General features: G+C 39.9%; 1 protein-coding gene and 2 long non-coding RNA genes across 4 annotated transcripts in view; 1 reads left to right on the forward strand and 2 right to left on the reverse strand.

Annotated features, from left to right (window-relative positions):
* Positions 1-24,143, reverse strand: part of atp6ap1lb (ATPase H+ transporting accessory protein 1 like b) — a 35,020-nt gene that overhangs the window by 3,567 nt on the left and 7,310 nt on the right. The window contains exons 2-6 of the mRNA XM_088332914.1: positions 13,375-13,412; positions 12,851-12,933; positions 2,925-3,163; positions 2,737-2,787; positions 1,062-1,305 (exon numbers count right to left, since the gene is read on the reverse strand). Coding sequence (XP_088189040.1) covers positions 1,062-1,305; positions 2,737-2,787; positions 2,925-3,163; positions 12,851-12,933; positions 13,375-13,412 — 655 coding nt within the window. The remainder of the gene's footprint in view (positions 1-1,061; positions 1,306-2,736; positions 2,788-2,924; positions 3,164-12,850; positions 12,934-13,374; positions 13,413-24,143) is intronic.
* Positions 8,178-9,642, forward strand: LOC148370398 (uncharacterized). Its single transcript, XR_015850123.1, has 2 exons — positions 8,178-8,433; positions 9,176-9,642. It is a non-coding gene; the product is annotated as an uncharacterized LOC148370398 (long non-coding RNA).
* Positions 9,726-12,825, reverse strand: LOC148370399 (uncharacterized). Of its 2 annotated transcripts, XR_015850122.1 has the most exons (3): positions 10,763-11,350; positions 10,519-10,685; positions 9,726-10,101 (listed from the first exon to the last, which is right to left on the reverse strand). It is a non-coding gene; the product is annotated as an uncharacterized LOC148370399 (long non-coding RNA). The 2 variants fall into 2 exon arrangements; XR_015850121.1 differs by having other exon boundaries at positions 10,519-12,825.

Raw genomic sequence — 24,143 nt, forward strand, 5'->3', positions numbered from 1 at the left:
GTCCTTGACCCAACTTATTCATGTCTCCTCTCTAACTCTTCATAATGTGCACAAGGCACCGGAGAGCTCAGCCATGATCAGCCACACTGCTATAGTATAGGAGTGCTCGTATAATATTGAGACGTGAGCTAATATCGTATAATTACACCTATAATCATATGCACTTCCTGCAATAGCTACATGTCTGTGTTATGATGATCATGACAATATGTTGTCATTATACTGTAATTAGCAGTGACAAACAAAGTATTGACCGATTGAGTGATTAACACTACTCTTTGGAGAAATGTTTATCCAAGTGGTATAATGTTAATGTAATTTTAAACAAAAATAAAAATAAATGTTAATATATTTGCAATTATTTTCAAATATATTCAAGGAAGGGTGCAGGATTTGAAAATGTAGGGCCGCAATCATGACTTTAAGTTAGGAGATGGCGACAGATAGCATATCATTTGCTTGCATTGCATTTCTTTGACGCGTTCAGGTCAATTTTTCTTTTTTTGTCTTTTTGGGGATTTGGGTTTCCTTTTGGACTTTACTAGAACCAGACCTTTTCTGACTTTTACCATTTTTATGCTCCACTGACAAACAGAAATAAGAAAATAGAAAAAAAAACGAGCATGACGCCTTTTAGTGTGAAAATAACATGTAAAATTATACACCCAGTAATAATGTGAAAATAATTTCACAGATAAGTCCCACCAGAGTATAGCCTGTGCCTTGCCGTAAATCATATTTTATTTCTCTTATTATTGATTTTGTTTTTATTGTATTTTAACCATTTCTGTGTTTTAGGGTTCTGGGTTGTTGGGTTGGGATAAAGGAAGACATTTTAATGTCTTATTGTACGCTGAATGCTTTAGAAAACACTTTGAGTGGCAATTTTTTGCCTGAAATGTGATCTACAAATAAATTTGATTTGATTATAAGTAACACCCCCCAGCCGAACTATGAAAAAAAAGACATACAGTTTGGAAAACATGGTCAACAGAGAATTTCATCAACTATCCTTCTAATGACAAAGATCCAAACACATGCACCCTCTTGTGGGATCATACCTGGAAATCGGTGAAGGTGATGTGCCAGTTTGCGGACGTATCGGTGTGCGAGCTGGGAACCAGCAGCGTGTCGTATTTGTGCAAACTGCTGACGTGCTGGCAGTGGTAGGACGAAGTGGCGGGAGCGTAAACCTCACTAGCGTTGAACGTGGCCTCCTGAGTCCAGTTGTAGTGGATGTGAACGCTGTCGAGGGTGAACCAGTTTTGACCCGCCGCCTCGTAGAATGTGTTTGACATCTGAAGCCTGGGGTAGAAGATACAGAAATATGACTGAACCCGGAGAAAGGAAATAGGGGTTTTGTTTTGAATCCTGATGAACTTGTGTTATGTTATTTCGATATGCAGTAGACAGTTGATACAGCGTCTCTACCTTCACGTTATAATTTGGAAAACAATGTTTTTCGGACCCTCATTACGTCATTTTCCCCACCATAGGACATCAAATCATTTAGCATGCCCAAAAACGTACAAAATTCAAACGCGAGTTATGTGTCTTAGATTCTGTCTGCTATTGGTCAATGTCATATACTGTAAGATGCTGGTCTGCCATTAGTTTGCATCATGGCATCATGATATGCTGACATGCTATTGTTTGAACCCCCCCACAATATTCCGTTTCTCTCTTTCATTTGTTTAGAATCTCGTGTAACAAACTTAATTTTGTTTAGCAATGGGTCCCAAGGATTGCAGTAATGCTAAAAGGAGAAGCAAAACATAACCACGGAAACGAAGCTTGTGATTGTCAAGAAATACAAAAAAAGCCACGCGCATCTTTACCCTCGCTAAGGAATATGGCTGTAACCAATCAACTATTGGGAAAATTATTAAAGGTGCTGTATTAAATTTGTAACCTTACTTGCTGAAGCCATCCTCTCTTGTGTCATCATTGCAGCCTGTGTCATGCTCATTATGTTGCGTGTGCAAGTAAATAAAGTCATTGGACACGCATGAATATACTCTTATTTTTTGGGGGGTTAAGTTTGCATTTGGACAGTAATTCGACGAGTGTTTTCTTTCATCATGTCGAACTAACAAAAACTGCTGCGACAAACATAAAGTCACTCTATCCTCGCTCCCCCATTCCTTGTCCCAAACAGCTCTGATAAAAGTAAGAGAAAAGCATATAGGCAACGTTGAAAATGAAGCAAAAGGGCTTTTTGACTTCAGTTAGGCCTTGTTAACACATCAAATGGGGAAAATAAACTTCGTTCAACTTTTTAAGGAGACAATCAAAACCTAGGGCATTTTGTAATTCTGTTTTTGTCCTTACAGTCTTTATTAGGTGCTTGCCATGCCGTTCTATGTGTAATCTCTTCACTACGTTGTTATCAATGACAATAAAGATCGTTGGAATTCTAAAGTGGAGTTTTGAAAGTCAGTTTTCATTTGAATTCGACCCTGTGCATCCGCCCACTAACTCCGCTGTACCAGCTCAAAACACGTTAAACCAAAGGTAAAAAAAAATTGCATTTTCCTTTACATGTACGCTTATTTATATTGTTATTTATTTATGCACATACATTGCATATAAGTAGTCCTCACTAAGTAGTTCTCACAAATGTTTTTATTTGCCCCACCAGATGTTTGGAACACATTAGCAAATTACCATAGATTTCTATCCCCCCGCCTTACGATCCTCATCACAGAACAGATCTAGTATTATTATAAAACGTACCTGATCACTAAACCTCTCAAGTCTTCCACATCACCAAACTTCAATGAAAGCCTGTCCAAGACCAAGAATAGAATGTCAATTCGGTAGTGTAGCACCTCAATAGTCAATGAAGGATAATGCAATTTGCAGACAAAAATACACACAAGGAAGTGGAGTAGCTGGAAGTATGTCGGGCGGTTAGAACTCACGTGGCCTTCTCCTTGGTGCAAACTGAGCCTTTGGTGTCCACAGGCGAGTTGGCGTTGAACACCTTTTCGGTCAGATCGATGAATGTGTGATTCCTGTAGCGGATGGCAAGCCGTTTGGCCTTGAACAGAATGCAGGTCTTGCCATTGTAGGAGACACTCAAGGGCCCGTAGGGGCCCATCAGCGACTGCAGAAGCTTCCTCTTGCTGTGGGACATCCCTGCATGATGCCAACTGAAAGGCTGCCGGAAGGAAGCAGCAGATAGGAAACGTTGTTTTCACAATTTTTTTTATCCATTTCTTGGTAATTGATGTTTGTTTTCTAATGAGAAATTCAAAATATTTGTCACAGCCTTTGTAATTAGTTATGGCAGGGAGAAGCGTTGTACTACTAAACTTTGTCCACTAGGATGTCAAGAATTGAATCCTTGTACATTTTGAAAAGATAAACGACAATCCAGAGAATTAGACTCAACAAAAAGAGTAGTAAAATGATTAACCTAATCGTTCCAAGAAATTCTGGTTTCGCTTGCATCCTTTGTTATGTAATATTATTTTCTACTTTTACGAGAATAATACCAAAATAGTATCTGCAAGTGGAGCAAGATTTGTTTTTAAAAATAATTTATCATTCAAGAATGAATTATTGAACTATGAACTATGTATTGTAGTTGGTTGGTAAAATAAGGTATTAAACTAAAACCGTAATTCCATTTGCAATCAATGCAACTGTTTAAATATTGATTGTGGAAACGGATATGTATTTTTACACTAGCAGATTATTTTGCTGGTATGACAACTAAGATGACTATATGCTACTATTGATTTAGATACATCTATAAAACGGTATGTTTGTTTCTTTTTGAAGTAAAAAAAATACCAAAATGAGGTAAATACCTACCTTGTTAGATATTTATGCTCATTTATTTTATCAGGAAAATTAAAAACATATTAAATAGGAAAACTTGTGCTGTAAATTAGCTAAATCTGTCATAACCGGAACAAGATCAAGGCTACACAAATAAAAATGAGTTGATTTGACTTGTCTTGACCCAAATGAATGACGTTTCTCACACAAGCCTTTTATTTTACGGAAAATGGGGAGTCATGCATGTTAGGCAGCAGTCTGGCGTGGAATGACAGGAAGCCAGAGGCCGACGAGATCGACACCAATTGCCCGAGCAGATATCGGATAGATGGGGTCGATACCGGACAGGAAGGGACAGACAGGATTGATATAAAAACAGGATATTGAAATTTAACAGGACAAACTCGACAGGAACGAAATTGGAAACAGATTTTAAATGGGACAAAATAAATGGGAACAATACCAGACAGGAAATACCAACAGGAAACAGGAACGAGTCAAAACCCACGTCTTGCAGGGCAGAGGTTCGTTGACGGACTGACAAAAGGTGAGTGAGAGCACTGAGCTTAAATAGAAGGAAAGCCAATCTGTCAACGAGCCGCAGCTGGCGCCACACAGGCAGGGCCAATTGGGCGCCATGGCAACCGTGACAAAATCTTCCTCCAATGGGACGAAATTATTTATCTTTTATGATGTATGCTCATGTTTTAATATCTATTGGAGGTAAAATAATAATAATAATAAGGTTAAGAAAAATATGAACCAAAAATAAGCAACAATATTTAACATGGCATATAGCAGATCCTTTCACTTGTTCTGCTTGAGTAAAAAAAAAAAAAACTTAAAAATTGTAATATTTTTAAAGAAAATATTAGTAAAACACAAAAACCATCCATCCATTATCTGCATCGCTTTTCCTCAGTGGGGTCGCGGGGTGCTTGAGCCCATCCCACACAGAGACAGACAACTCACTCGCTCATTCACAACTAGGGCTATATTTTACGTTGATAATATGTGTATTATTTGCCCTCATGTAGGTTTTAGATGGGGGGATGGTGTCATAATCTCATCTCATCTCATTAGCTACACCGCTTATCTTCAGTAGGGTCGCGGGGGTGCTGGAGCCCATCCCAGCAATCATCGGGCAGTGGGCAGGGGACACCCTGAACTGGTTGCCAGCCAATCGCAGGGCACACGGGGACAGACAACTCACTCGCTCATTTACACCTAGGGACAATTTGGACCGACCAATTCACCTGAAATGCATGTTTAGTCTGTAATAATAGTTTGCAATAGTCTTTGATCTGTGCAGCCCTTTGAGACTCTTTGTGATTAAGGGCTATACAAATAAACATGACTTAACATGATTTGACCGGCCAATTAACCTGACATGCATGTTTTTGGAATGTGGGAGGAAACCGGAGTGCCCGGAGTAAACCCACGCAAGCACGGGGAGAACATGCAAACTCCACACAGGAAGGTTCGATCTCATGACCTCAGAACTGTGCCGCACATGCGCTAACCACTGCAGTATTAGAGGACTTCTCTCTTTTAGAGCATTATCATGTCTGTACAAGTTAAAATACTTTATAGTCAAAGAAAACGATAAGTAAATTGAAAACATCATTCGTCAGTTTGTCTTTTATTTTATTCTTGTTATTTTATTATGTATTTTTTGCAGTCTAAGAACAACTTTCAATTTGTGTATAAATTAATCCAAGTTGTCATGAGAAGATGAGCAGAACTAGATGCACAGTGGAGCAGCCTATAGACCAGTAGCCGCTCCATTTTTTTTAATCTCTTTGCTCTGAACTCGACATGGCATCGGAAGGCTTTTGTGCTAATCCAGCAAATGTTTTATAAGACATTTGCTCTCAGTGACTGAAGTCTAGTTGTTCTTTCCATATTGCGTTTCTATGCTCAGGATTGCTACATTTAAGAAAGCAACATTCGAAAGAAAAAGCTAATTGTTTTAATCCATTGTGTGCTATCATACCTCGTCTGGTGTGCTTCCGGATAATTTCCTCAAATTGATTGCAGTTAACTGATAATTATTTGCCATAAAGTGTGCCACATGTCCGTGCTGTGTTCCAATGATCATCAGAGTGACTGCATTCTTCTTCCTTAGCAGTGGGAGGGAGCATATTACTATTCTGACGATTTTTGCAATTAATGCTTAGGAGGAAATAAAGGTAAATAATTTTGCTTGTTTTACCTAGCACTAATGAAAAACACATATTCTGTAGATATATGATGTCGCTTCAAAAATACCCTTTTTGGACATGTTTTTGGTCATTTTTCACTTTTTCTATTCATGCAAAAAATTAATTATAAAACAAAACAGAAATAGTCCTTTTTTTCAGTCCTAAATCTGCTAAAATCAGCTGCAGAGACTGTATATAGTTATTGAGTGAAGTGCTAGATTTCTGTGCCGGCTAGTAGCTAAAATTGTCGAATGTGAAGCCTGGCTGCTACATGCTGTGTTGCCAGATATACTTTTTCCAATAAGCATGTGCTGGAAAAGGCGCATCGTTGGAGAAAATGGGCATCTGCTGGCCATGGTTGTAAGTGCAGGGGGTCAAGCAGGCCTTAAATCGGATGCCTGTTTTATCTGTTATATATATTTAATGTATATTTTCAGTGTATGAATAATAATATTCGACAATTTTTCAACACTCACTCAATTGTAGTCCTTTTGTTTGTCTGATTTAATAGAATTAGAAATTCAAATTTTTGTTTAAAAAATGTGTATCACTGGCAAATGCTTTTGCTCATTTTTATTTTTCAAGTGTCATGTCACCCATGGGAAACAGGTTCTAGGTGAGTGGCCAGACAAAAATGCAGATCAGATGACCCCTTATGACGGGCAAAAACAATGGTCCTCAATTTTCCTCGCCCGGATGCGGGTTACCGGTGCCCCCTTCTGGAGCCAGGCCTGGAGGTGGGGTCCGCTGGCGAGCGCCTGGTGGCCAGACCCTTACCCACGGGGGCCGGCCGGGCACAGCCCGTAGGGACGACGTGGGACCCTCTTCCCATGGGCTCACCACCTGTAGGAGGGGCCAAAGGGGTCAGGTGCGCAGAGAGCTGGGAAGCGGCCAAGGGAGCGACGATCCCTGGCTACAGAAACTGGCTTTTGGGACATGGAACGTTACCTCTCTGGCAGGGAAGGAGCCCGAGTTGGTGCGTGAGGTTGAGAAATTCCGATTAGATATAGTCGGACTCACCTAAACGCATGGCTTGGGCTCTGGTACCAGTCCTCTCAAGAGGGGTTGGACTCTTAGGGGGGGGAAGCGATGTGCCATCGACACTGTGTATAGTGCCGATGGGGCGCTGCTGACCTTGACCCGGGACGTTGTGAATCGGTGGGCGGAGTACTTTAAAGACCTCCGCAATCCCACCGACATGTCTTCATCTGGGGAAGCAGGGCCGGAGGACTCTGAGTTGGGCTTTCGCATCTCTGGGGTTGAAGTCACCGTGGTGGTCAAAAAGCTCCTCGGTGGCAGGGCCCCAGGGGTCTATGAGATCCGCCTGGAGTTCATTAAGGCTCTGGATGTTGTGGGCGTGTCATGGTTGACACGCCTCTGCAACATCGCGTGGACATCGGGGACAGTGCCTCTGGACTGGCAGACTGGGGTGGTGGTTCCCGTCTTTAAGAAGGGGAACCGGAGAGTGTGTTCCAACTACAGGGGAATCACACTTCTCAGCCTCCCTGGTAAGGTCTATTCAGGGGTACTGGAGGGGAGGGTCCCCCAGGAAGTCGAATCTCGGATTCAGGAGGAACCGTGTGGTTTTAGTCCTGGCCGTGGAACACTGGACCAGCTCTATACACTCTGCAGGGTCTTTGAGGGTGCATGGGAGTTTGCCTGTCCGGTCTACATGTGTTTTGTGGACTTGGAGAAGGCATTCGACCGTGTTCCTCGGGAGGCCCTGTGGGGGGTCCTTCGGGAGTATGGGGTACCGCACAGTCTTATCCGGGCTGTGCGGTCCCTGTATGCCCGGTGCCAGAGTCTGGTCCGCATTGCCGGCAGTAAGTCGGATTCGTTCCCGGTGAGGGTTGGGCTCCGCCAGGGCTGCCCTTTGTCGTCGATTCTGTTCATAACTTTTATGGACAGAATTTCTAAGCGCAGCCTTGGTGGGGATGGAGTCCGGTTTGGGGGCCTCAGCATTGCGTCACTGCTTTTTGCAGATGACGTGGTGCTGTTGGCTTCCTCAGGCCGTGATCTTCAGCTCTCGCTGGAGCGATTCGCAGCCGAGTGTGAAGCGGATGAGGATCAGCACCTCCAAGTCCGAGGCCATGGTACTCAGTCGGAAAAGGGTGGACGCCTCCCTCGGGAGGTGTTCCGGGCATGTCCCACCGGCAGGAGGCCCCGGGGGCGACCCAGGACACGTTGGAGAGACTATGGCCGAGTCCCATTCTTCGCACTTTCACTCGCTATGTGCCCTAGTCACTCGGTTTGCGCGTTCACGTGAAAATGGAGTGTGTCCCGATACTCTCAAGTCCGAGGCAGAAGTGACCTCAAACCATGTCGTAACCACTTCAAGACCGAGGGGGCTCCCTACCTCACTTGGCGGCGAAGTGACTACCCAGAAGGCTTTGCGAATTCTCAATATCAACAAACATGCCCGGAAAGGAACCGCACAAATGTAAGTAGTTTTCCACAACCACGCATGTATTTGCAACAAAATGTATTGAGATATCTTAGTTGGACGTAAATGCAATAGAAAATCGTATTTTCGCGTTAAAACATGAACATTGCAAAATCGCTACTTTACGAAGTGCACAAATCTACCAAGGGAGCTGCCAAAAAATAATCTTCACGCTACAAACTCTAAAGTAGGATAACTGCAGAAAATCACGGTTCAGCCCATCCCTGTTTGTATCTTAAACGAGTCGTGCTTTTACATGTACATGGAGCATAGTCAGAATACCGTTCTGGACATAAGCCCTTGTTTACTGCACACAATTTCGGGTGTCGTGTTTTATTTACAATATGATTCTTTCATGTGAGATCAGAATGCATTAGTTTTCATCATGCATTATGAGTAATGTCTCCGAATTTCACGTGGAAATACAGTTGAAACAAATTACTATCACATAGTTCACTGCCTTCTCTGTAAACACATATTAAGTAAACTAATTACCTTCTCAAAATGTTGTCCAAATGTGGAGACAATTCTAAAGCATATGTGATGCTGGCCAATAGAAGGCTCTTACAGCCATAAGAATAACATGTCATTTTTTTGTATCTATTCACTATCAAATAATTATCCAGAACACATTCTATAATTTCCTGTCTCATATCAACTTGTTGAGCATCCTATACACAGTTGTTTTGTACAATACATCAGCATTAAGTAATTCTTGTTTTTTCCACCCAACCTAAAGGCCACTGTAGAACGTCCCGTGGAAGAGCTGGTCACCATCACAGCTACCACGCCATCCACACCACCGGGCACGTCGTTGGCACCTTCTAATCGGGCGCCAAACCCCAAATCACCCAGAAAAAAAAGGAAGCACGATACACTCCTTGACTTTTTGAAAGCGGAGTCTGCCGGAGCGAGGAAAAGGCTCGAAGAAACTGTGGCCAAAACTGAGCGGTTCCCGTCCTTTTTGGGAAGCTCGTTGACAAATTTCCAGAACAGTGACATCTCTGCAATGTTTCCCTTTGTTTTATAAAAGGATTTTTTTTTATTATTATTAAGAACTCAATGAAGTTCCAGTTTGTGTTTCCAGCTTTATGGAAGTATTGGTATATTTTTGTTAAAATTTGTGACACATTATTTATTTACTATTATGTATTTTGGCCCAATGTGAGTTTGTTTTTCTGAAAGTAAACTATTATTTAAGCTGGAGTGATTTGTAGTTGTTTTCTGTCCAACAGTCACATAGTTCACACACAGTATCTCACATCATTATGAAATAAACCACCAAGGTGTTACTCAAAATGAAGATGTTTATTGAATAGTAATGCAGAAAAGCACATAATGCAAATGTGGGTCTGACTTCCAGAGCCTAAAATATGGCTTTTGGGCAATTTATTCCATATTAACTGTGGACAATTCTTTGTACGGTGGACCTGGGAACCCTGAAGACCCGTGACACCACACGGTAGGACAGAGCGTGGACCAGCCAGTACACGTAGATCAAGACCTCCAGCCATGGCCCTGTTCCCTCTTTAGCAGCTCCTGCAGGGCCCACATAACCTTCTTGCTCAACCTTAAGTCCTGAATGAGTTCTGACTCCACATCCAACCATAAGCACAGGATGGGAACATTCCTGTCCAACCTGTCCACGCTTATGGGACAGCCACTCTGGAACACAATAGATAACAAATCAATTTAGACATAAATGTGGGCATAGAAAAGAAAAAGACCGCTTTAACTGTGATGTAAGCATCATGAAAAAATGTTGAAATGACCTTTTTATATTCAATGACAACTCTTTTGAATTAAATTCCTTATGAACTAAGGTTTTTGGGTCGTACAGGGAAGTTTGGTGACGATATTATGCCAGCTAAAGGGTCAGGTGGACTGTTCTTGTGTTTGTTTACGTTTCGTCATGTCACAGATTCAAGACCCCTACAATATGTCATAAAATGGCATTAAGATACTAATAAGTAGATTGCCATTTATGTCTACACAAACTAGGGTATTATGTGAACGTGCATTGTATGTTAACTCTTACTGTATATGACCGAACGGGTCATTTTTTTTAATGAGTGTACGTACCTTGTAAAGATGAATCAGCACTACATAGCGCCGAAGCTGTCTTCAGTATAGCACATTTCTCCTCCGTTGATTGGAGACACGGAAAAGATGAAGAGCTTTCAGGCAATCGGTAATAACACAGCAGTAGCGGGCATTTTTAACGTTGCACGAACTCTCCAACTGACACACTACAGGTTGAGACTCGAGTTGTTTACATGTGACGTAGACCAATACGTCACTGAGGTCTACAGCCAATTAATATTACCGCCATCTCCTGGACAGGGGTGGAACCTTGCAAGTCTTGTCCAAACCATCTCCACTTTGCACTCCACCGGCGGAGGGCACTCCTCTATCGAGGGACCTCACTGGAGGGTCCTCAGGGCCGAGTGAGAGAAATGGGATTGGGCCTATGTCTCTCAGCTGGCTTGGGAACACCTCGGGGTCTTGTCAGATGAGCTGGAGGAGGTGGCTGGTGATAGGGACTGGGCTTCCCTTTTAAGGCCGCTGCCCCCGCGACCTGACCTCGGATAAGCGGAAGACAATGGATGGATGGATGGATGGATGGATGGATGGATGGATGGATGGATGGATGGATGGATGGATGGATGTTTTGTTTTTCAATTGTTAAACATAATTAAAAGTTAAGTTAATTGTAAAGCTAGAAAGAGAAGTAAAAATAATATAGCGAAATATGGTAAAAAAAAAGATTAGAGCGATTTCAGTTGTCAAATTTCTCATGTACATATACTTGTTGTAGTGCAAGGTTAATCGTCATCTCCACGCAAAATTGGTTACTGTGATTATTTATCATAATAGCTCCTTAACCAAGGTTGCCACAAACTATTTCTGTTCAAGATACTTAGATTAAAAGCTTAGCCTTCCAATACTGATATGGTCAAAGTCAAGTTTGATGTGTGCATAGCCAAAGCAACACTGATAACAAAAGCTGTTCAGTCCAGTATATAAAAGCCACAGTCTCAACTACAGTTAACAGTCAAGGTGTCACACCAACAGACCCTGATTTGGCTGTACGTCGCCAAGGAATCCTTTATGTGGAATCTCATTAAATAAAATATGTTTACTGTTGAGACACTTAATGATAAAAACCCACAGAACGAACTGTTTAACACCCATAATCCTGTCCAAGCACACAGAACAAATTGATTGAGTGAGCGGTAGTGGTGGCCCGATATCTGCACACCCAGCATGCTCCACCCTTTCCGGGACACGCCCTCTGCGCTGAATGGAAATACATCAGTGAACGTGCAGTTGTTGTTGAAATGTTTTTACAATAACTGCTTGCACATTGTTTTGAAACCATTATTTATGCAAAAAGGGAAGGTAACAGAGCCTCAAAGAGAATGAGCCTCAAGATTCTTGATTAACTGGGGAGTGAGACAAGGTAAAAGTGGTATATTTGTTGATAAGGGGCACAAGCTTGGGCATTATTATTGTTTCATAAATGTTATCAAATAATTTAATGCAAGTGTTATAAGATCTATGTGACCCTAAATTTTCCATATGACACGGTGAAATAAAATGTGCTGAAAAATTAGCTTTTGTGTTAGGGTCTGACACACCTTCTACAACCAGAGGGCCCCAACCGGGGTTTGAACTGGGCACAGGTGTGTGGTGATCATCATACACCTGTTGCCCAATCATCCAGAACCCTGTAAAAGGACATTCTGATCTTAACATGTGTCATTTTGCATTTAGTCTGCCATTGTCATCATGTTTTTTGTGTCATATTCCTAACCACCTTCATGTCAGGTTGGTTTGTTTGTTTCTGGTTTCTTTGTTCCCTGTGTTATTCTATTTGTGGTTTTCATGCTTCTAGTTTGAATTTTTTCAGGTTTGGTTTTCGTTTCTGGTTTCTTTTTGGGACATTTCGTGAGTTGCTTTGTGCCCACTTTTTTGTTGCTAGTACGATCCTGGCTTTCTTATTAAAAACAACCTTCTTTTGAGCATCCCTGTTTCCAGTTCCTGCCTTCCCCATATGGGTCCATCATCTCCTTCAGCAAAACTTAACATTTTGTCTGGAGAACGGATTGAGCGATTTTGACAAATTTTTCTCGAAATAAATGGTATGGCTCGCTCAAAAAATGTTTTTCAATATTTTGCTATTATGGCTCTTTGGGTCAAAAAGGTTTCCCAAACCCTGCTCTCAATGTTTATAAAAAAAAAAAACATTGAGAAACACTGCTTTAATCAATATATATTAAGACACGTTCGACTGCATGTGTAGCATATGGCCACACAGATGTGGATGTTCTCACACTCAAGGTCACACGCAGTGGTTGAGCGCTTTGCATGGCCGGATGGTGACGATAGGCCTGTCGGCGGGCGAGCGTACCTGCAGGATTCTCCTGAGAGGGCTTTCATCTTCAGGCGTCAAAAGAACCTCTTGGTTTTCCAAACCATACTCTCCGTCGTGACCTGAAAACACGTTTGGAAAGTGAAAGTTTACATCAGCGCACGCCTAAGCCGATCGCGCCCCCGCTGGAGATTGCTACGTAATCATAAAAGTTTGCCCCCCTTTCACGCAAACCATTGCCAGCAGATGCACAAATAGATCCCGCCTGCACCTCCGTGCTGGATCCCCACTCTATTTCCAGCTGTTTTACGTCATTCCTGTGACTCATCTTCGCTTTTTTGATTTTTGGGCTTCAGTTAACACCATTATTTACAAACATCCACACGGGTTGCATCATTAAAGCGTGTATATGCGTGCTTTTCTTGTCTTTTTGTCAGGCCGCCTAAACTCGCGGATCCCACTTCTGTTTGCGTGGCAGCAAAGAAAAGGACGAGCGTTAGCAACAAAACGCATTTGTCAGCAGGGACAGCTTGATTGAATCAGGCCTCACGTCACTCACTTACTTGATGTGATTCTCATGGCTTGTTTGGGGTTCTCTCGGCTGTGGAGAAGCACAAAAAGGACAACTTTAGATTTCGAACACAGGGCAGGAATGATATCGAGATTGAAAAGGGTATTGGGTAATCAGGCGTGTGCCCAACATCCGCATGTGGAGCTTGAGCCCCGGTTTGTTTGCTCTGGGTGAGGAAATGACACCTTCTATTTCAAATACATACAGAGATTCCTCGGTTTTCGCGGTTTATGGGGACCAAAACCACCCTCAAAAGTAAAAATCTGCAAAGTAGCATTGCGTTTTCATAACAGCCCCCAAGGGCAAAACTCACCTTGAGATGACGTTATTACCGACTGACACAAAGTAACAATTATAGATCTACAAATAATAACACACGCCACATAATAGCAGTTAAATGAGTGTTTTTTTTGTCCTTATACAAAAGTAAAACAAAATCGGAGCGCTTCTCCTTTCAGTGTAAAAAAGCAAAGTCCTAAATGTGAATATTCGTAAGTGGAGTCAGTTTTAATTCAATTCTGCAGTCTCAGCCCCCTTTTGCATCCACTCATTAACTCCACTGTACCAGCTTTAGACACGTTACACCAAAGGCCAATAAAATGGTATAAACTTGTATAAATGTAAATTAAAAATAAGTAGTACCTACTATCTGCTATTTGGTTTTGGTTTGTTTTTTTACATGGGTTACGGGGAGATTTGTAACACATTAGCTGATTGTGAAGGTTTCTATCCTACGCCATGTGGCATTTTTTACTTTGTGATGCCTACCCCAAAACTAATTAATTTTGTATCTGGCGATTGACTGTATTTTACCTGAGATCTTTTAGGAGAATCTATCAGGACTGAGTATGAGAAAAAATAAGCTAACAGGGGTGTGTAGACATTTCAAACAGTCACCTTGGCATTTCACACTAGATGAAAAATATTACCTCAAATTACCTAAATTGTCTGCTTTAAGAACAACATATTTGTCCACGGTAAAAGGGAGTTCCCTACAGAAGGCTAATTACAAATGTTTAGCTTAAATTTAATATACAAAAAACAAAAATGACAAAAAAATAGAGAAACAATGTCCAGAATCCTATCTTCTCAAAACAACCAAAACAGGAGTCTTTTAAAAGTAGAAGGAAATGTTTTTTGTCTCTGGAATTGCATCAGCTCAGTTTTGAATACAAGTTCAGCAACTCACCAGTGCTGGATCATTGTGATTTTCCAGTCAATTACATTTTTTGTGGTTGACTGAATATATTTAACCCTATTTCCAATAATTAACCCAGTAATAACATAGTAACAACATAGTAATAATATTACAAGTTGTGATTTTAGAAATGCATATCAGCCCTTTGCGCTAATTAGTAACAGAAAGTTGCCAGTAAAGGCGAGGCAAAGTTTACAAGCAGTGTGTTGACCAATGTGATAGGCTAGTGTATGTTGGCAGTCAAACAGCGAGCGCTGTTCCCCATTGCCTCTTAAAACAAACCGAACTCTGAGGAAAGTCAGAAGAGCACAAGAAATGGTGATTTCCAGCAGGTGCTCCATGGATTGTTGTCACATCTGGGAATCGACTAAGGCGGCATCAGGAGAGAAATGTCTGGTCTACGGGTCGGTTAACAACATTCTCTTTAGACACCCTTGCGGAGGCTGTATTTCACCAACACCAGATCTATTACCCGTGAAACAGACGACCTGGAGCTACAACTAGTGGGAAAGCGCTACATTTGAGACTCTTGTATTTAAATCATCGCAGATACCTGGTTGAAGTCGCAGTCACCCGATACTAGCAAGTAGCTAGCCAGACGCTCTCTAAATCGCTTTCTTGCTCTGTAAAGAGAAGCCCTCAAATTTTGAAATACTTTTGTATAATGATAATAAAGACTATCTATTCAACTGCAATTCTCTTTTCATTTGTTGATGCATAGGTGTTATTTAGTTACAGTCGTGTACTCTCAGTCAATAATGATGTATTCTCAAGGTTGGTTTGATTGTCACTGTAATAAAGTTGTCACCAAAAAAAATGAAAACTAGCACAGAAATGCGCTTTCCTTTTAAAAAGGAAAATATTTCTTGACATTGCAATACGGGTATGAAAATCGTGGTCTAGCGCCTGGCAGAATACTCATGTAGTACTCTTCCATACAATAAACGGCCGCAGGTAGCCTATTAAAGACATTATAATATGATGTAATTTTTCGATGTTAAAAAACACATAGTATTGATAATATAGGCTTTTTTTCACGTTTTCAGCTGTGGAAGTTTTGCAGGATTTTCTTCAATGAAAAAAACTTGGCTCAAAAAAGGTTGAAAAACACTGGTATAATTTGGTCACCCCTTTTGAAGGAAGTGACCAAGGTAGATAGATACATGGTAACTTGGACTGCATTTGTATTTGTATAGCACTTTTAAACAATCACTAAAGACCGCCAAAGTGTTTGACAAAGTACTTCACACATCAATACCCAGAGAGGGGATTAGGGGTCCAATGCCTGGCCCAAGGACACTTTGACATGTAACTGAGAATAATTAAACCTGTGACCTCTCAGCCCCAGGACGACTGCTTTGCCTCCTGAGCTACTGCCGCACCCTTCTCTGGACTATCGAAAAAAGTCAGTGATAAACTCATATAATTTGACCCTTTTCTAAACATTCATGTGTAATGACTCCGATACTGCTGCAGGCAGGGCCTTGATGCACACGCATGTCCTTTTCATGTGCGTTCCAAGCCAGCAGATGTACGGGAATCTTTCTAAGGAACTGCCCCAGTCAAGGTAATCCTGTTCTTTTTAAGTGTCCAATCAAAAACGCCTTACAGAGGAAATTGGCTTAGTTGGTTGCACTGGACTGGACCACCCGTTCTACGTACGACCTGAACTCCGTGGTCTTTGCCGATCATCTGGGAGGCCCACTAATCCCCGTGTATCTTGACCGCCTAGAGGTCTTGTTTTTTCCAGGTTAGGGAAAATAGAGTGGAAGTGATTTTTATCATAAATGTTCAAACGAAGACTGCAAGTAACCAAAAACATTTCTGTTAGAGTCTAGAGCAGACATCAACCCATCTGGTGCAGTCCACCTTTGCAAACTAACACAGTCTGGGTGGCATCCAGGTGGATTAGGATTAGCGGAAAATGCAGGCCAGGTCGGCTGGAGACTGATGGCCGTGAGACAACAGCAACCGACAAAATGAAAAGATTAACCAAGATTAATGAAGTCAGATAGTGAGGGACCCACGGAGTGTAGAAGGGCAAACTGAACATCTCAAATGTCATACAACAGGATAGTTGCAAAAACTGCCTTTTTTACTTGATTATTGGTTATTATCTACCATAATTGACCGGTCTTAAAACACCAACAGCACACTTACAATATGTATGTTGAGTGTTTTTATTTTTTTTATTTTATGATTCATACTATTTGCTGCAAAAATATATTTTCCCCTTATAAGTTGTTTGAAATAATTGTTAGTTCTTGCTCACAAATTAGCTACTACACTGAGCATTAAAAACGTTTTAAGTTCCCCATTAAAATTATTTTGATTTTCTCAAAGGTAGTAGCCAGGGGCGGCTTTAGGTTCAGGGTTTTGGCTCTTTTTTCTTGTGCCTTGATGGTAAAAAAAAAAAAAACATTTTTTAGTTTTACTTAAAGTCATATAATATGTAAAATTCAATTGTGATAATAATTTTAATGATAACATGCTAAAGACTGCAATTTTTATCAATCGAATGTTTGTTTTAAGGCCCTTTTTATTAATTAAATGCTTTTTTAAGGCCATTTTTATTGATTGAATGTTTGTTTTGAGGACTTCAGTATTAATTGAATGTTCCTTTTATTATTGAATAATGGCACTCAAAGGCTTCCATAATAACATACTGTCACCGTAATACACCAGAGCCTCCACAGACTCCTCCGCTATGCCGCAAGTGACACTAGCTGAGCAAAAGTGAAGGGAGGAGGGGCGAAAGTGGTGCTAGGAGTCAAAAGGACTGAGGCAGTATTTCTTTACATTATATATATATATATATATATATATATATATATATATATAAATGAATTCACACACCTAAATCAAACTCTAAAAAAACAGCTACAGGGAGGGGGGACTCCCCATCCTTATCCATCCTATTTAATCTATGTAGGTATTCCTGCATCATGGCATTAGCAGTGTTCTCATTTGCCCGCGTCCCTGCGTCCTAGACGCATCATTTTTGCTGGGCACGCATAAAGTGTCAAGTCACCGTGCGTCTCCGGGACGCAACTTTTTTGACACAAAATTGTCATTTTTACCAGATTACATTTTTTTTAAACAAAGATTTACTGCACTCCAAATTTTTCGTCAGGCAGATCCGCCATTGTTGTTTTGGTCTCGCGGTTCGAGTTTTCGTCTGCACGCCGATCTCGGCAAACGAGATCTCGTTGTTTCGAGATTACGTCATTGTTGTGGTGGTTGTTGTCGAGGGAAGGTGAATGCTAAGTATGCCTCCGAAAAAAAATAGTATTACGTGAAAATCAACACAAAATTGGTAATTTTTTCAGTGTCAGTAATAAGTCGAAACTTAATGCAGAAAGTGATAACAACGGCAATAATTCCAGCACGAAAAAACGGCGGAGAAATTCTTCGGAAGATCGCGAAAGCAAGGAAAACACGTGTGTTGAAGCCAACGATACAACGAAAGAAAACAAACAAAAGAATACTCCTAGCAAGGACTTTTCTGCCAAAATGTACCCAATTATATTCCTGGTTACGCAATGAGGAGGATGATAATGGATTGAACCTTGAGACGGCGTTACAACTGTGGCGGGACAGCAATCCACGAAGAATATATGAATTGGAAAATCTGAAGTGATAACTTGCTTTGTATTACCAATTAACTGTGATGATTAAAACTGCAAGAATATATAGACTAATATTTCAGTAATATTATTTTGTATAATGTACAATAATTTTGTGAAGTGAAAAATCTGAAGTGATAACTGCTTTGTATTATCAATTAACTGTGATGATTAAAATTGAATGAAAATATAGATTAATATAATTATTTCAGCAATATTATTTTGAATAATGTGCAATATTGTTGTGAACTGAAAAATCTTGAAGTGATAACTGAATTGTATTACCAATAACTGTGATGATTAAAACTGAATGAATATATAGATTTACACTATATATTTGTCGCGGATTTACAATGTCAACCTCGATAACACTAAATTTTGGGGACCCATAGATCTCTGTTGGGACCCAAAGATTTTTGAGCATGTGAGTCCCCGGGACCCATCACTTTTCACAGGTAAAATGAACACTGCATTAGGACTGTTTCTGGCAGCAATGAGTTCTTCTGAACAATGCTGGTCAGAGCCCAAGAACAGAACTATCTGGGAGTAAAGCATTAAATCCAGCAACTATTTTTCCTTATTCTAAATATTAGATATATTTTGATGATTTCATCTATATGTCACCTAGAGAAAACAAAAATCTCAAAGAAAAGTCAAAGCCAAATTTTACAACCCAGAAAGACAATTTTCGGCGCTCTTCGCATGTTCTGCCATGTGGCCTCATATAATTTTAGTGCAAGTCCCATTAAAGAACCTATAAAGTCATTTACTGCGCTAAGGTTATTCATATAAAAAGGGGACGAATTATAATAATTTACAGGTGTCAAAGCCTTTTCTTTTTTTGTTTTTTTATGTAAAAGGAAACACCAACTTTTAGATTTCATCTATAACATGCAACAAAATAGAATTAAGTTGATAGAATGTTATATTTGTTTTTATTTAATATTAACAATTCACATATGTTCTTGATGCAGCCATCTATATAAAATAATACTAAGATTAAGCAAGTAGCTGTATGGACGTTGCACCACAAACAAAAGCTTGGAATGTATTCAGTCAGACAGAAATAGCAAATATTATGTAATATACAACAAAAATAAAATTATTAATTCAAGTAATTTAAATTATTATATGAATTATAATAGAAATGTTATTCAATTTGGCAGATAATTTTGCTCTTTTGAAGCATAATCCTTCTTGTACCATATCACTTGAAAATTAAATATAAATGTTCTAAAATATCTATGATATATCTCTTGCATTACTACAAGATACAAAATGAATCAAAGTTGTATTATAAAAAAAATTATTAGAATATGCAACATTTAATCTGCCAATAGTTCAATACATATATATAGATTTCTTCATTATTATTATTTTCATTGTTTTTTTACATGTTAGTCAGGATGTTTGGGTCCTTAAAGGTATATTTTGGGAGCACAATATATTATCTTCCAGTATGACCAATCCAATAAATAAGTGTTTTCCCCATTTGGTTCCTATGTATGTGATAACTCTGAGTTGCCCACAAATAAGACACCCATGTGAAATTCCCATTCCAGAAGCCCCCCATAATGCATTGCGCTCAAAACAAAACCTTTTCTCGGCATCAGGTGGTATCGAAATTTCAGGGGAGCGAAGTGAGGCAAAGGGGGTTGCATCTATTATATAAAAGGGCCTGAGCACTGGAGAGCCGTGCAACAGACCGGCTTGGCCGATGACGAACTGCTGACCTGGGACAAGAACAAAAGCTGGGGCTTCAGCTTGCACTCCAACGCTACTCTGGTTCCTTTTGGCCAGCTGGGCCCTAAGCGAGACGTAACTGAGATTTTTGACGGAAGCATGAATTTCTTGAGACCAGTAGTTCTCAAAGAGTGGGGCGGGGTCCCCATGGCTGGACACGAGGCTTCAACAAGGAGGGGAGCAGGCGCATTTGACTTTGGGGAGCTTTTTTTTTTACTTTCCCAGAATGAAGTGCAATCGCCCATCCACTACACTAGAGCACAATGGCCTCGTCATTAGCAGAGTGCCTTGTTTATATTTAGCCTCCACACAATGTAGTAAACAGAGTATAAGCAAGAAATGGGTAAGAAATGTAAACAATAAAGTGGATCAGACCCTAAAGTGCCCCGATGAAAAAAATATGTAATACGAATGCAAAAACAGGCGAAGAGAGACAGGTAAAGAGACAAAAAATAAAAGTCTCCTCCCGAAAGCTAACGAGGAAGTTTTTCGAACCATACGTAGCACTTCACTGCAACCACAGAGAGAGACGACCAAAGACTGGTTGCTATGTTAAAAATGTTGGCAGCTGATGGTACGAAGCCAAATAAATTAGGCTGTCACCTAAAAACATTACAACCCAATCAGGCGGATAAGACGCTTGTGTTTTTATTTTATTTTTTTTAAATTATTATTATTATTATTTTATTTTTATTTTATTTTTTTCAAAACATGCCGTAAAGCGTAGAGGACTTCTTCTTTTGAGGAGGTTGACAGAAAATAATTGAGAGGCACTGCTTTAAAGAAAGTACCTGCTGACTTAAGTTGAAGAGAATTTAAAAGAACAAACATTAGTTGACTTGACAAGTGTTTTTCAACCTTTTTGGAGCCAGGGCATCCTTTTTACATTGGAAAAAATTTGCGGCACACCACTGACCAAAAATGTTATAAGATGACACTGAACAGTATGTTTAATTACAATTACATTGAATAATTTCTCACGTTACACCTGTCGATCTCTCACGCCACACTAGAGTGTCGCGGCATAGTGGTTGAAAATCACTGAACTAGATCATCACTGTTGGTTTTAAAATACAATTTTGCAAATGAATCTTATCTGTAATTTGGCATCCCTGAATAAAACACACAATAAGAGACCAGATACATCAATTTCAGCTCATGAAGCTAAAGTCCTGATCCCCATTTGACCCGAACCCCAACAGCATCCCCTTCTTTATGACAAAAAGTTCAGTCACAAAATTTGAGGAGGGGTAACAGACACTTCAAGGGGACACAATTGTAAAAAAAAAAATACCCGCAAAAACGGAACATCACAAGATGATAAGACTCTTTAATACAGGGTTGGCCAACACGTGGCTCCAGAACCGCATGCGGCTCTTGGCCAATAAGAATGCGGCTCTTTATCTCATCATATTTTCTATATACTGTGGCTCTTTGCCTTGTTTCATGTTTAGTTTTTTTGTGTGTATTGAGGGTGTACACTTTCCTTGAAATCAACACAAGAACAATACTTGTATAGTAAGGAGAGGAGTGTGTTATGGGGAATAATATGTTTTTAATTGTGTGTGTTTGTGTGTGTCTGTCTGTCATGGAAGGTCAGTGCGTTTTGTAGCTCTTTGATTCGCAGTTAAAAATTTCGGCTCTTTGTGTCAAACTTGTTTGCCACCCCTGCTCTAATACAACGAAAATATTTTACCCAACTGTAATGTTAAATATTTGTAACAAATGCAAAATAAATTTATAATAATCCTATCAGCAGAAAGTTTACATTACATTACATAGTTTGGGCAAAGGTTTCTCCAAAAAGTAGTGTTGGAGTGACTGGTCAATTATAACTTCATTTGTCAGTAGTGAATACAATGACAAGATATTGTTATGAGCACTTGTCATTATGTATGAGATATATTATATACATCCAAAATCCCCCCCCCCCCTTCCCATGAACAACAAAGGCAGAATGTCACACTTTCACTTTACCTCCAGAAACCTTGTTAGAATATGATATGGTGAAATTGTGAATGTGTTTAATTGCTGTTAAAAGTGTTGATAAAAATTGTTCAAACCTCATATTGTTAGACTATGATATAATGAAATTGTGAATGTGTTTACCGTATTTTCCGCACTATAAGGCGCACCGGGTTATAGGGCGCACCCCGAAAAAATAGTTTTTGGTCCTATATTTGACATACATAAGACACACCGGATTACAATGGGAACGTCGACAAAACAGTCAGATAGTTCAGTCAAACTTATTACCGCCTTAACGTTCCCAAAGCTTGAAAAGACGCAAATACGTGTCGAGAACACGTGCGGATGCGGTGTCCGTACGATGTCACTCAAATGCATCGTTCCATCATTCGGAAGGTTAAAGTCTTGGGATTCAAGAAATGCCAACCATTAATTAGTTTCTATTTTCTTTTTCGCTCGCAACTTTACTGTGCATATGACAATAAACACTTGGAATTGAGTTTAATTTAAAAAAAGACACTCCATTCCATCCATAATCTGCACCGCTTATCACAGAAACATCGAGTTCAGTCTGAAACAAGATACAGGGAAAATATATAGCCGAAGTAGCTCACCGAAGTCGTTGTGTTCAATAATAATGTGCAGCCATGGTCCTCTTATATCCGTGAGTTTAGTAAATCCAGGAGAATAAAATATTTACAAATACAGAATAGTAAAAAAATGCTTTCTGTATGCCGTCAACCATGTGCTATACGCATTTATCTTTTTCGGCCAATTGCAGGCTTTGTTTTGCCGCTTCAGCCAATGCCAGCCTGTAAATGATAAAAAGGATCCGCCCCTTGACCTCCGAATAACTTTAGCCAATAGTGATCGATTCAAATGATGATTGACACATTGGTTAGCCAATGAAACGCCGGTAAATAAATCCCAGCATACACCGCGGACTACTTGGCGTTCGGGGGAAAATCTAGTCGGCGGCTGCAAGTTAGTTGGAAGACTTTGCGATTTAATATTGATCCATAAATAAGGCGCACTGTATTATAAGGCGTATGCCGTATGGTCAGCTTTTGGAAAAAAAATTAAGACTTTTAGGTGCGCCTTATAGTGCGGAAAATACGGTTAAAAGTGTCAATAAAATTGTTCAAACCAAAAAAAAAACATGAACAACATGGTTTCAACTAGAAAAAAAGAAGTGTATCTGCTTGGTACTTATGAGTCTGAACTAACTCTTTCTTTATCAAAACTTGGAATTGCAACCACATCAGAGCATCTTCCGCAATGACAGTGAAAGAAATATCATCATTTTGGAATAAACTAAGAATTCCAATTCGAGATCCCCAAAATTGACAGACTAAACTTGAAAAACATTTTCAAGCATGGTGTTTGCTAAAAATGAACAAAGGACGACAAACAGCAACGCAAAAAGACAAGGAAAATGAGTTCAAAGAAGAATTTGATGACTTGTTTGAGGTTGTTCATGCTAATCAAGTGATGACTTCAAACAAGCTTTGGAAACTGTTCAGGCAGTCAGTGTGGTCAAATATCTTGCAGAACGAGGTGTGCCGCTGATTCAGGAATACTGTGGTCATATCACAAAAGATGAAACTGATCTGCAGCATCTGCTGCAAATTGCTGAAAAACACAGCCAAACTTTTTCTGACAGCCGTAAAATGACTCTAATAAAGTTTTTCTTATTGTTTATATTATCCACCGAAGCCATCATTATTTTGTGTATGTAACTGGCTTAATGGGCGCTAATCCAAATTTATACAGTGATTGAGCTTACTTACGTGACTAAAACTTCTGCTGTGTAGTTTTTGGTGGAAGTGGAACATTTTTGTGTGGTAAGGTAAAAGAATACATGAGATAAAAAAATATTGGTCGTATAAGCTCCTAATATACAGGTATATATAAAATCACATTTCATCATCACACAAGAGAAATAATCATATATGTAATCATGTTTAGCATAATACGTTGATTTCATGTTCACCTTGACATCTCCACCTTGTTTTTTTTTATTCAATTTTATTTTTATTTTGGTATTTGTTTAAGTTCTATTTTATGTCTGCCTAGTGCAGAAAAGTAAGATATTGTGTCACAATTGAGACATTTGTTTGCAGACTGTTTGCAGGGTGCTGTCAGTCTTCATTAATTAGCTATCGATTTTCATGATCCTGGCTTTTACGCACATACGAACGCAGGAATGTGGCCCAATAATAATAA

This window comes from Urocampus carinirostris, chromosome 3 (genome assembly GCF_059441175.1).
Source record: "Urocampus carinirostris isolate Australia breed hairy pipefish chromosome 3, RoL_Ucar_1.0, whole genome shotgun sequence".
NCBI classification, from domain to species: Eukaryota; Metazoa; Chordata; class Actinopteri; order Syngnathiformes; family Syngnathidae; genus Urocampus; species Urocampus carinirostris.